The sequence below is a fragment of the Apiospora aurea genome (genome assembly GCF_038362705.1).
Source record: "Apiospora aurea strain CBS 24483 chromosome Unknown utg000008l_segment0_segment0, whole genome shotgun sequence".
NCBI classification, from domain to species: Eukaryota; Fungi; Ascomycota; class Sordariomycetes; order Amphisphaeriales; family Apiosporaceae; genus Apiospora; species Apiospora aurea.
Genome location: NW_027117395.1, coordinates 1,555,447 through 1,569,670, shown reverse-complemented (window position 1 = coordinate 1,569,670; position 14,224 = coordinate 1,555,447). Strand labels below are relative to the sequence as shown.

The window sequence follows — 14,224 nt, the reverse complement described above, 5'->3', positions numbered from 1 at the left end:
ACGTAAAAAGAGTAAATCATTATTTGAATTGATCAAACATGATAAAAAAAGTAAGTTGCAGCGTTCAACGGTCACTGCCTTGATTGACCGAAGGATGAAAAGTAGGGACGGTGGATCGACCGTGTTCGCCGCGTTTGTAGCACAGCGCTGAAGGAAGGATAACAATACCGGCAGTCATGTTGCAGAGTGCCATTCGGTATTGAGTCTTGACCTCGATCGAGCCCTTCACAGTTGGCCTGGCTGCAGACATGCAAGCCATGCAAGCCGCGGGAGGGTGGGGTTGCGCGTTTCTGTGTTCTGTGTTCAGTGTATGCCCAACGCTGGCCTGTCAATAGGTAGGGTAGGTAAAGCCCGAAGGACTCGAGCCGTCCAAAACCGCAGATACTAAACTACAGTCTCTCAGGCCGGCCTTGGCCTTAGCTCCGAGAGCCCTGCAACATACCCTGAAGTTGGCCACAGCAGGTGAGCCAGTATGAATTGGAATGATCCAGAATGAATCATCCAGGCCGGGCCCCAGCCCTACGGCCGGAAAACCCACACCGAGCCTCGCCGAAGTCAAGCACAGACCCTCGGAACCCAGCAGTGGCCAACAACGTACCTAGGTAGGATGAACAGTCTTCACATCACGACTTCTACTTCGGTTGCATTGCATGTGCCCCTGAGTGAGTCACGCATCGGATAGTGCCCTACGAAAACACTTGCATAAGTATACCCTCCTGCATCCTCCTGCCCGTTGCCACCTGTTCTGTTGCAACACTGGAAATATCGATATCGGTCAGGACTGGACCAACGATTCTTCGACCTGGATACGGCACACAGCTTTCACTCGCTCCGTGCCTCGCACCTGCCATGATCTCCACCAATAATCTTCCCCACGCGGCAGCCGATGGCCAGCAGGCGGTCTCGCAACCACGCGCAGAACGTGTTGTGCCTAAGCCTGTCCCCCAATCGCAGACTCTGGATCCACGGAAGTATCAGATGGAGCAACTCAAGCGGAGGTTCTCGCCACGGATATCAACCCTCCAGAACGGCACTACCAATGTGCAGTTCCAGCTGAAGCCTTCAGATCCCGACTTCCCCTTTGAGTTGGATTATCTTGAATGTGAACTGCAGATTCCCGAGTCCTATCCAGATGAGAAGCCGGCTCTGCGTGTGCGGAACAAGGATATCCCCCGGGGTTTCAGTGTCAACATTGAGAGAGGATGGGACAAGCTGGTCGACGAGAAGAAGCCTGGCACCACGCTCCTGGCGCTCACAAATGCTCTCGACAAAGAACTCGAGGCTTTTCTATCAGAGAAGCAGACCGATACTGTGAAATTGGTCTCGTTCAAAGATACGAGGCATATGGAATACTCGGCAACGCCAACAGACACCGTGGCTGAACCGACCCCAAGTACGGAACCCCCGCCCAAACCTCACAAACCCTACGTCCCAGAGGAATCCTTTACGAAGGACCAGATTGCCCAGGCCAAATCCAGGCGCGCTCAGGAGACCAGACAACTTGACGCTCGAATGGGTCGATTGACCCTATTCCACAAATCCGCGGACGGCGTGGTTTACACTTTGCCCCTGGAGCCGAAACGCCGCGATGATCTGCCCTCGGGGCTCCGGGCAGTCCAATCTGTCCAGATGATTATCCCTTTATTATACCCTTTGCAGAAACTCAGGATACTACTCAACGATGTGGAGTCCGAGGATGCCGAGTTGTTGGAAGAAGCATTTGCTGCCAGAGCTGCCCAGCAGAACCAAATGTCCCTCATGTCTCATTTGAATTATCTTACACAGAACATGCATGTTCTAGCTAAGGCTTCCAAGCCTCCGGCACCCAGCAAACCTACAGTGGAGGAACCCCCAGTGGATAAAGGCAAAGGCAAGGCAGTGCCCGGCAAGGACGCCGAAGGCGATCGAAGCCATATCCAACACATACCGCGGCCTCCGGAATGGGTCATTGTTGGCGAATCAGACGAATCGGACTCCGACGACTTGGAGTCGTGGGATTCGGAGGAAGGTGGATCGGACGGCGGTGTTGTGATTGTCCCCTCGGCAAACGAGAAGAAGCCGGTAGACTCGCATCCACAGGAACGGGGAACATCCATCTCGTTCCCATCCATCGAACTGCACGGAATCGAGCTGCTCCAAGTGTCTATCCTTAGTATCAACGTCAAGTGTGAGCGGTGCCGAACCATCAACGAGGTTACGGGCTTGCATCCGAGCACAGAAAAGGCGAGCAGCTGCAAGAAGTGTGCTACACCACTTACAACAACATTCCGTCAAGAGATGGTACATCAGAACTCTACCCGGGCTGGCTTTATTGACGTGTCCGGTTGCACGGTTGCGGACATGTTACTCAGGTAAGCCTCGAGCTCTTGTGCAAGGAAAACTCCAATCGGCTTGCTGATACTTCTATAGTACAATGGTTCCCACGTGTGGACGGTGCTCTACTGCAAGCCCTGGGCTAGTATCGGTCCGGGGGACGTCACGACCAATGTCTGCCGCGAATGCCACGGCAAGTTCTCGTTCAAGATCCCCGAAGTCAAGTTCCTCGCCATCAGCCACGGCGCCAGGCTGCCGCCCACCACGGGCCCGAAGCGGCGGCAGGAGAAGCTGGGCCTCCACATCGGCGATCCGCTGCCCAACAATGGGTCGTGCGCCCATTACAAGAAGTCCTTCCGCTGGTTCCGGTTCTCCTGCTGCAGCAAGGTACACTCGTGCGACAAGTGCCACGACGAGGCCGAGGACCACCTCAACGAGTGGGCCAACCGGATGATTTGTGGATGGTGCAGCCGCGAGCAGAATTACGCCGTCGAGGCGTGCGGGTTCTGCGGGCGCAGCGTCATCGGCAAGAAGGGCAGGGGGCTTCTGGGAGGGCGGCAAGGGCACCAGGGATAAGCGGATGATGAGCCGGAAGGACAAGCACAAGTTCAAGCGCGTCGGGGGTGGCGAAGCGAAGAAGAAGGACTGATGTGGTGGGCCGGACGTCTTCATCACATTCACTATCATGGTATCTTTGTTCGCCGGGTGGAAAGGGGGCTTCACCTAGGTACATACCTCCCGAAGGCCGGGCGTTAACCGCACATCATCGCACAAGTATCTCCTGGTGAGTATTGGGGTAAGAAATGTATCATTATCTCAATGAAAAGGAGAGCAGCAAATGGCACTTGCCAAACGCCACTCTTGAGTCCCAAAACATTACTGATGCTTTTATGGATGATGGAATACGGCAATTCGGTCTTCTGGTAGGCTCGCCGTGATAAGTGCTGAAGCTCCGGGTGTGTCGCAGGCGCCGCACCGGTAGGCGGGAGACGTACGTCACACCAAATGATGGCGGCTAATAGGCGACGGTCATTTGGCACGTAAACTTGGTTAGCTAGTGGTCACGCACACCACCACACACACACACACTTCTACGCACATATTCTTGTTCCTTGCATATGATGCAGAAGACAAGTCAGTTCACTATTCATGATAGGAGTGTGGTAACTTGCGGTGTTGTGGGAGAGGAACGCCAGTCAAAATTATTCGCTCCCAGTCAGTCGGGATCTTGTTTCTGCATGAAAGGGGGTGGTGGGTAAAGGAGAGAGGCTTGGCCGTAGCCCAATCAAGCTCTTGTACCGGTATGCGTGCGGATCGATGACCTTCATGTTGATAGAATACTGTCACTGCGGACATTCAGATATCAATTGTTGGAATTTATTGATATCAAGTCTTCGATTTTATAAATCATATTATCTTGCAATAAATCTTTCCCCCTCTTCTCTCCTTGTAAGGTGTTTGGTCCTTGGTGACATCCCTGCTATGCTTTGCCCTGTGATGACATGTCCTGGGCCACAGGGGTGTGAGGTTCAGATCTGGTTGGAATGAGAGCAAAATGGCATCGGCTGGTAAAAGGGCCCGAGTTATTCTGGCTAAAGATATACCCGCCTTCTCTGTGGATCAAAGTGTCTTGCGAAGGCAAGGAGGGATACTTGCGAAGGATAGGTACTGGTAACATTGATGTCACACCGGCTGGCCGCGGACGGAATACGGAATACGGAACACGACAGGGCCCTATTCCGTGTTTCTTGGGGAACACTAATTCCGCTGTCCGGCCCTGCTTTCCCAAGATGCCCTGGGCTTTTGTCCCAAGTACATGTAGCTATGGGGCGAACGTTTCCGAGGGAGGGGGATTGTAGTTGCTGGAAGAAGAAACTCATAAAACTGGACTTGGATCCGGACAGTCGTTCGTCATTGTGGGCCACCTGGTTTTCGTGACATTGGGGAAAGAAGTGGAATCGTGGGGAAACGACCCCGACATCGTTTTCTACATAGTAACAAATATGTAGCCTAGATAGCCCCGTCCGTCAGTCTGAACTACTGATCAACAGCCGCTATCCTGCGGGATGATGATATCTCACATTGATCTGGAGTCGCTGCCATCATAGGGGCCCTTCCAGCACGGCTTCCAGGGAGGACAGCGAGTACAGCGAGTACCAGCCATTCATCGCATGAGTCAACGTGTTGCAATCACCTGAACTGTCATGACTTTTCCGGGCTAAGGAAGGGAAACTCAAAACTAGGGGTGCGTGTTTCACACGGTAACTCTCGTCTTGTTCAAATTGATCAGAGGTAGCCATGCCCTGGCTGGGATGTCAGCCCTCATCGCCTATCTCCTTGACGCTACGATGCTTTGATTGGTCGGAGTCTGTCCCGCGGGCTCACGACAGGGCTCCTTTATCCGCATTGTGTACTCTCATCAAATAGCAACGCTCGCGACCAAACACTGCTTCAGGACATGTCTGCATGATGGTATCGTGGTATCTGATCAACACAATATTGGCTTGGCTCTCGCATCGGGGCATCCGAACCGTGTTCTCACCGACTATGGATTCTGAATATCCTAGATAATGTTCGGAGAAACCACAGCCGCTCGCATTACTGAAGCTGGCAATGACGGGAAGAGACGGGACAGAAGTGTAACCCATGTAGGTAACCACCCGTGGAGTTAGCGTGCCGCCCAGTCTACCACCCTTCGAAGGATTGAGTGAACCTGGTTTGCCGTTGCCCTGCCCTGGTTACCATGAACATGAATCCCACCCATCTGACTGCCGCAGGGCTTGGTGGGCTGGTTACGCATATCCCACGAGTCACACAGGTGGCGTCACTGAAAGGGGGAAGTCATAGCAAACGAAGCATGCCAGCACTGCAGCAGTACCGTGGAAGAGTCATGAGACCGCACGAGTGCACAGGAGTTACGAGTCAAACCGGGGCAGACCCTCTTGGCCAAAAAATAAAAATAAAAAAGCACCTCCAGACCCCGGGTACAGATTGAGTTGCAAGCAATCGCGAGAGGGCACACCTCGACCAATGCGACCCTGTCTGTTCGATGCGCCGCATGGAAGTGATCTGTCCCGTCGATGCATGACTATCCTGTATGCTGGCAAGTTATTATGTACGAGCTAATCGTACATGTACAACATAGGTATCACAAACACGGCATCAATCCCAGTGATGTCGAAGAATTTGGGTTTGCGAAGAAGATGTCACGGCTCGCCCGCCCATTGAGGCGCCTTGGTTTGCCGCGGGTTGTTGCAGTCCACGTGGGGAATGTCACCAAGAACATACTGACAGTGCCAAGCACAGGTAGCAGCAGTCCTTTTTTTGGTACTTTCGAGCGAATAGGGCTACGCATTAAACGTTGGCGAATTGGCAAGCCCGGGGGGGGGGATAGATAAATTCAACATAATTAATTATATATACATATATGTAAATAAATTATTTTGGTAGAATACCATGAGACGGATCGGTTCTTGTCCCCTCACCCACCAGGGCTGTACATAAACTCCAGCAAATATTTTTAAACTAGTCAACCCTCTAATCCAGCTCAATTCTAGCAAAGCAGCAATTCTACCAAACAAGTCGGTAATAACAATTAAAAAATATATAACAAAATATTAGGTAAATAGGATATTTAATTCTGATTATTTTAGTATTTTTATATATCTTTCAGCTTAATACGCAGCTGCTTTATGTGTAAAACAGGTAGTGTAGCCACATAGAGGGTTGACGAGTTTAATAATCTGACCGGGAGATAAATCGTGCAACGAGGGTGCCCTTTCAGGACCCTGGTCTTTCCCAGCACCCCCTGGGAAAGTATGGCTAAACAATACTCCCTTTCGCCTTTCGCCCGATCACATGGTGCTGTCCCAGCTGGGCTCGGCCGGCGTTATTATGGAGTCTGGGGAAATCAATTGCTAAATTCTCAACCTTATCCCGACCGGGTTTGTACGTAAGCCAGTCATTTCTTTACATGCTTACTTGGCGATGCCCGTACGTTTCCTGTACAAAGCCGGCATTACATCACGCCGCCGCCTGGCTCGTCTTGCACGAACGGCTGTTTCGCAGACGAGGCACATGGGGGATAGTCGTATGGCTGGACGGCTCTTGTCACTGGTGTACTTCTTACATGACTCTCTTCCTTGCTACCGCTTCACGCCAGAGGCGTCAGACAAAGCATCATCCGATCAGTCCGACTAGGGCGCAGTTCATCCGAAATTCATGCCAATGTGGTTGCCCCCCCCAACTTGGGTTCCTGTGCTTGGAGTGGAAGCTCGGTAAATGGCATGTAGATACATAGTAAGAGCGGTTTTATTTCATTACTTGCTGGATGAATGCTCTCATGTATGTACATACCATCCTCGGTGTACATGTAAGGCATGGATGGAATTGCAGGCCTTGTAACCGGACGCACAGATAGGCAGGGCACAGACGTTTGCTGTTCGCTTGATGCCTAAGTGGAAAGATGAAAGATGAGCCCCTCATGGCCATCGTGACCCATGCCGTCTCTGGTCGTATTGATCCTTCTCGAAGGTCGCTAGAAATGTGATTATGTATGCGCCAAGTGGCAGCACTAGGACTGATGGGAGAGCGCCGCATGTTTCCTCTTTGGCTTTCCTGCGAGCGAAGACGCATCGTGCCGTTTGGTGGCTATTGACTTCGTACAAGTAGGCCGCTGAGTGCGGGGATGGGGGTTGACGAACTTGATGGCCGCGATACGGGCGCCCACAGTATGCAGCAGTGGCTGGCGGTTTTTTTTTTTTTTTTTTTTTTTTTTTTGGTCGGCAAGGTGTAGCGTACATATTAGTGGCAGCAACATGGCAAACCCGCCGATCGCTACGCATTTTCCCTGCTGGCTTCTAGAAGGATGAGAAGAAAAGGGCACGGGAGTGGTGGGATGTGACGCGAGCCCCCACCACCGTTTCGAAAAAGCAATTTCAATGTTACACCACAGCACCCGGCGACGATCGGCTGGGCTGTCCCAATCGGGAGCAATCCGAGTTGCTTTTTTTTCTCTTTTTTTGCCCTCGCTCTATCTCGCTCTGTCTCGTTACATCCGAAATGGGCATCCGCTAGGTCACAGCGAGTCAGGATTTGGGCGACTGATGCGCCGCCGGATGGACGATCCCGGGGCGCCCGTCGAGCGGATAGGTAACGCGTAACGTGGGAGCTTCAGGGGTCGTGGTCGAAAGAAATGGTGCTACACTGATTGATATTGCTTGCCTGTCCAGGCCGTCTTCTGCTGCCCGATCTAGTGCAAGGTCCTCTCTGATGCTCCGATGACCGTCCTTTCAGTGCTTGCAGCGGCGGAATGGAAATGGAAATGGAAACCCGCCAGGGCCTGGTCCAGCGCTATGGATGTTTGAGATTCTCTCTGTGCCAGGGAGCCCTGATCATGCCGGGACTTTTTTTTATCGGCGAAATAAACCAAAATAATTATTTTTGTATTTTATCGTGGTCTTGATAAATCGTTTTTATATTTTTTTTTCTGAGTTTATTATACCTGTTCTATACACTATCAACGAAATGAAGTTGATCTCGCCATACCTTCGGGGTCACACCCATGCGTGCCTTAGAAGGTAAGTATACTTGCATGTTAAGTCCGTTCTGTACGTGTAGTTTTAGGCCTGGCCTACCCAATCTTTGCGAAGCATCTACATACCTAGCTATGAAGCAGTATGTCTCCTCATGCTGGCATATGAGAAGTGTCAATTGCCGGCTCTCCCCATAAATGGAAAGGCGAAGCTGCCTGCTTTGGTAGCTTGCTGATTTGATGCCCTCGGCTCGGCATTCACGTCAATCAAATGGATTCGCGTCGTCCCAGCCCAGAAGATGCTTGTCTTGTTAATTTCCCTCCCTGGTCGCCTTAGGAGAGCCACTCTACAAGATTTTCTGCTTTCTCCGCTCCGCTCCGGTTTGATGTCACCAGTCGCTGCTGCTTCTGCTATGGCCAACGGACGTCGCGATGGGATCATTAACCAGTCCCATGGTTGCATCACGAGGACCGGCGCTAGGGACCTCCAGCCTGCTGCCCCGGGCGGGTCTCACTACACTACAGGCACAGGGGGCCGAATAAAACCAGCCAGGGGTAAAGAGAGAAAAAAAGAAGAAAAAAAAGACCTGCTGCTAATATCAAAATAAATAAATGTAAGTATATCACTGAGTTCTAGTCACATCTCGCAACACGTATGTAACTGCATACCTACATCGCAGGCTCTCCATTCCGTTCCCATTGACTGATGCAGACGCACTGAGACGCGATAGTGAGGTTTGGAACATGCCTTGCGAGATTTCACATGTAAACAACGAAAGACAGGCAGGCTATTCTAGGGACTTGCAGTGGGCCATCCAATGTCGTAGTAAGCATCCCTGGCTCGCCAGGGACCTTACAGATATGCTTGCGGGTGCAGACAGAATGCAGTGTAAGTGCAACCTGCCCGCATGGGTTTTGGTCACAGGACCTGTCAGTTCGCCATGATTCAGCACAGTGGATAGACACTTGGGTTTTTCTCTTCTTCTCGAATTTGGTTCACGCGTCTCGCAACACGACATGCGAAACTGCACTGCCTATCCTGACAATTGTGGGATCTAGACTCCCAGCGCCCCAACCGGCACTCGCATGTGCCCGTGTCCCAGACTGGGAAACAGAGTGTGACCGGGGTTGCCGGTCGCCCAGATGCCAGCTTCCCGACACCGCGGCCGAGGCTTTTTGTATTCGGGGGCCTTCCGCAACCGTCGTCTCGCTGGGATCTGCTGACCTGAACCACTCGTCGTCCGTGGCCCCCGTTTCGATCACTGTAGGGACCCCAAAGCTTGACTGAGATGTCTGACAATCGAGGCGAAACGGGACGGGCGTGTTCTCGACTGAGGCGTCTCTAGGATCGCCCGAGGCTGGAGCTGGTCGAGACTGCTAGTTTTGCAGGGCACCCGATGGGCGTGGGTGCCGTAGAGTCGCCCTGTGAAACCTTTTGCATGTTTCTTTTCATGTCTTGTTGAATCCTCGGCTCCTTTCTCCCATCCTACTCCAGGCTATCTGGCTGCGGGACCTGGGTCACACAGTACCAGCGAATTGAATTCACCATCGTCATTCATGTCCAGGGACACTTGGGCAATGACCTCGCGCTATCCCCATCCACTTGTTGCGGTCAAGCAAACGAGTAAAACACGCCCTGGTCTGTCCTCGTTGTGGGACGTGTATCTATCATGCACGTCAACTTATGCTGGATAGGGGCTGGGTTACGATCTAGGCCCATGGATGAATCGAATGTACTCTCACTCAGCATGTATGGCAAGCGTTGCTCGAAATGCCGTGCTATTCTTCTCCTATAAGTCTATGAAGAGGAATAGTATAGAATGTATTGCGAGAATGTACGGATACCGACTTGCTGCATGCTTCAAAGGAGATCTATAACAAAGGCATGTGGTCCTTGGTAGAGGGTGAGTTGTCGGTAGCTATACCAATACAAATACCCTAGAATGCCCGTAAATCACACTCATGTTGACTCGCAAGCAAAGATAGGACTTGAGGTGAACCGGATATCAGGAGACGTCCCTTAGTTCCACCGAATACGTTATCTAAAGCCATATCATACGAGAAAAAAGTTTAGAATAAACTATCTGGGGGGCTGCACTTCTCTACCAGTCAGTGATGCCATACACCCTTTGCCATGTTCAATTGGAGTTCAGTGTAAGTGCCCCTGAGTCTCTACATTGAAGTCCGTGATACCAGTCACATATGAAATCCAAGAAATCGCAGCATTTACGCCACTGAGATTGACTGACCTTGCGCAATAAACATCACTCCTCGTCTGGTCGCACTCCCTTCATTTACTCCCTTCATCTCATTCCATAACACGGCCCCCCCCTATTCAGCTTGCCTATAGAGATCTCCCACGACTGAAGTCGGCGGCGGATTGTACTGCAGCATAGTACGTTGCTTTGGCAGCCGGCGACGGGGCCATGCACAGTGGCCTGCAACTGTGCGGCGCATATGAGAGGTGGGTGCCTGCTTCTGCGGCAATCCCGTCCCTATAGCAGCACGTCGCTATACCTTCGGACAGCGGGACACGGGCCGCCAGAATCCTTCGTGGCAAAGTCAAGCGACCAAATTCTGCCAAGGAAAAGGGTCCCGCGTGAGCAAAGTCCTACCAGACCGTGCATAGGTACACTGGCGATTTGCTTTCTGGACGCCGTTTCCCATCTTCAGGTGCCAAAAGCGTCCGCCGCGCATGCAAGCCCACCTTCTTCCTTGGGGAAACTTGCCATGGTTCCCCTCCCCCCCACGGCTCGGAGGGGAATGACGAGCAGCAGAAACAGAGGAAGGGCGATGGCGCCTTGCGTGCGCACCTCGATGAGGCAAAAGATAGTTTAGTTGCTTTGCTGGCAAACCCACCAGTGCCCAATGTGTCGAAAGAGAGGCCGAGTCGCTCGCTTACGGTTGGGGGACGTTTCAAAAGAGGCGCGCGTGACAGGAAAGATGCAACGCCGGCAGGTGAGCTGGCGCGGCCGATACGGTGTTGGGTGTTGTCACGTTTCTACCCCACGTTTGTTCCTGGGTACTTCTAGATTGGCTGCTCGCCAGGCAACATACGAGGCCGGTAAGCAGGTACACATGTATCGGCTGTATTGTATTGCAAGCTCAATCAATGTATGTATGCAAGTAAGCAGCTTCCCCCTTCTGGCTCCGGGGAAGTGTGTGGTGTCATGCCGGCAGCGAACGAGAACCGCAACGTCCGAACCGGCCCCATGGCGTTGGCTTCACCGGTGAGCAGCATCGCGTTGCAGCCGCTTAAGCGCCGCATACCGACTGGTCGGGGCCTGCGAGGGACTTTAAGCAGAATCTTGGAGGATGTGCGCCGTTTTGGGGAATTCCCCTCCTACCGGCCCCTGGAGGTGTGTGCGTGTGATGGTGTGCCCCATGGCGGCATGATGGAATTCGGTAACAGGGGGAGGGGGAGGGTGGTGGTTGCTTCCCAATGCGTTGGGATTTACGGCGCGCCAACATTCAATGCGACATTGGACCCTATGCACCGACCGCCTGCCTGCCTGCCTCGACGACGGTAAATCCCAAATGAAAAGAACGAAGAAAACCTGGGGTGCAGATGCGACGCCATGGTTCTCGTGATGACATTCAGTCATATTTGATATTTCCGTAGGCGGCGGGACGGTTCGTGGATGGAGATGACCGCGCCAGCACATCAGGAATTCTTACCACAGGGTCCGCCCCCGTGAATGTCCTGTTCCTGTAGATAGACACTAGAGTAGCATGTGTACACATAAACCTAAGAACTCAGAGCACCTCTTGCATTTGTAACGGAGCCGAGCCAATGCCCAGCCCGATTCGACGACTCTGCCATCCCCGTCAGCCATATGCTGCAAGCACCTCGGCGATCGCACTGGTGACCGCCATATGTACCGGTAATCTTCACGGTAGCGAGCGAATGCCACACCCCCCGTCCCGTCAGATTGAAATGGCTTGCGACTCTGTCAACAACACCACCCACCACCAACACCTCTCGCAGCCCTTCCCGCAAGCCGCGGTGAACGGGGTCATTTAGCCGTCCCCTTTAGCCACGGGCAGCCAGTGAATGGCCTATTCTGGACGGCCAGGATGTCCCAGTTGATCTGCTCAGTGCCTGTAGATGGCAGTTTCGGGCAAGAAACAAAGGGACCCCTGGCAAACCCAAACAATGGGTATATCTCCTGTCGGTAGACAGTGCAACGGTACAACGCCGCGGGAAAGGAACGATCGTCGGTCCCGTATCCCGTATGGCCTTCCGGTACTGTCACGGCAATTTCCCCTATGTTGCAGAATGAAGATGACTGCAGCTGTTGCAGGAAATTTTCTCCCGGGATGTCTTCAAGCAAGCTAGGGGTGAAGGAAAGCGGGAGACCGAATAATCCATCGATAAAAATAAATAAAAACAATTGAAATAAAAAAAAGGCTCACCTTGCACATACTTGAGTTGAAGGGCCCTGTAAAGAAGTACCCCGTCTGTGCTTTCCCTGCACGATCTGGTCTGGGGTACACCGCTTACTGGTTGATACTCCCCTCCCCCCGGCTGATTACCCAGGGCAATCCAATGATCCAGACTCCCCCTCCTTGTCGCTCTCGCTTCCTCTCTCATTATCTACTAAGGACGAGCCGCGTACGAATTCGCTGACCACCAATGTGAGCATCACCATGCCATCTGAGAGAGACAGACATACCGACGCCACAGCCGAGGGAGGGCCGCCGGAGACACCCAGACCAGCAGACCAGAAACTTCTTATTGAGTGACTTTCGACTCCTTCGACGAAGGAATACCGCTCTCTGATGATCAGACCCGAACCCATTCCGGATCCTCTATTGGTCGGGCTCCGAACGATAACTCGGGAGGTGGTGTTCCCGCGCTTACGGCATCGATTGACCTGCAAACTGCGCCTCCGCCGCTGGGTAATGCCGTAGCTACTCGATTATCTAACATCGGGCAACCCATTCCCACGGTACTGACTTCTTAATACGACGGGTCTCATGCGTGTTGTCATGGGGAAAGGGTTCTGAACCAAGTGGAAGAGATGAGATGACGCCGGCCGGTGCTTGCTTACCCCCTCACCCGCGCACGCGTCTGACCGAAAAAAACCCATGTCCACGTAAGATTCCATTTCCCAAGCTTTTAGTAAGTGGCAGGCGCTTCTCGACATATTAGGCCGACGTGATACACGAGATCGCCCTGTTATTATTGGAGCCTAAGGCACGGCCCGAGGTTACGGTCCACTGAACTACATGTAACAGTCATATGTTCATCTATCTTCTCTGCAGCTAATGCTGCTCATCCACTGCCTCGGGAACTGCGTTTGATAGTCTTCCCCCCCGCGGGACGCAGGATGGGGGCTTTCCGTCATCTTACGCGAGACTCATTTCCAATAGAGGGCGTGGTCGTCGTGGCATCCAGACTTGTCCCTACTCACGGCATGTTCAATGGGGGTAAGCAGGATGAGTTGGCACTTCTTCCCACCCAAGTCTCTACGTCGAGAGGTTCACCTTGGCATCGTCGGCGTGGTGGTGATGTTTCTGCCAGCTCTTGTGCATTACTCATCCCGAGTATCCGTCCCACAACAAGAGAGTGAGCTTGGCTCACGAGCTGCATCACCCCGTGGGGTGAGTGAGACGTGAACCTACGCTGACTCGGGGTTTCCTACCAGTGAGAATAACGGCAATAGAAGCAAAATTCGAGATTTATTTCGGCGAATTTACCTCGCATTTTATCTCTCTTTTGCTCGAGGGACGGAGGAGTAAATTGATATCAGCAACTGCATACACACAGTTCTTTGCATACCACGTTTTGCAGAACGCGCCACTTTGTAGCAGCACGTCAGCCACGCAGTGACGTGATCTTTCTCCCCCTACCAGATTCGCCGACCAGATCTCCAAAAGTGATGTTCTCGAGTCGGGAAGCGAGAAAAGGGGGGCGGGGGGCACCACCGTGATCTCGCATTTGGTTCGATGTTGCGCCCCGGTTGCTGTTCAGAGGCCCAACTGTTCATGCGAGGAATATCGTGAGCCATTGCGATGTATGCAGGCTGGCACCAGGCCAGGCTTCTCCTACGCAAGGTTTGTGGCCTTTATTTCCTTCGGGGTCTTGGCGTCGAGTTGACCGCTTCGATGCAGTTTGCAATCGCTGTGAGATATACGAGGCCTCTGGCATGTACCACCATACCGATCGCTTGCCCGCCCACGGCATTGGCCACTGACACCACAGTCGCACAAAGATGATTCAGCCTGGTGTGACCTGGGCGCTGGTCAAGTGAAGCAAAGAATATCCAGCTCCTGACCGTATCTGAAAACACGAAGGGGTACCCTTTTCCTCGTTCGCAATCTTCCTCCGCAGGGAAAGGCCTATAGCGGCTCGGATCGTGGAGGGTGTGCCCT

General features: G+C 52.7%; 1 protein-coding gene across 1 annotated transcript; it reads left to right on the top strand.

Annotated features, from left to right (window-relative positions):
• Positions 1 to 849: 849 nt before the first annotated feature.
• On the top strand, positions 850 to 2,889 carry PG986_011956 (CHY zinc finger domain-containing protein; the record flags this gene model as incomplete). Its single annotated transcript, XM_066848178.1, has 2 exons — positions 850 to 2,351; positions 2,460 to 2,889. 2 exons carry the CDS (start codon positions 850 to 852, stop codon positions 2,887 to 2,889), a joined length of 1,932 nt encoding a protein of 643 aa, XP_066694874.1.
• Between the last annotated feature and the right edge of the window lie 11,335 nt (positions 2,890 to 14,224).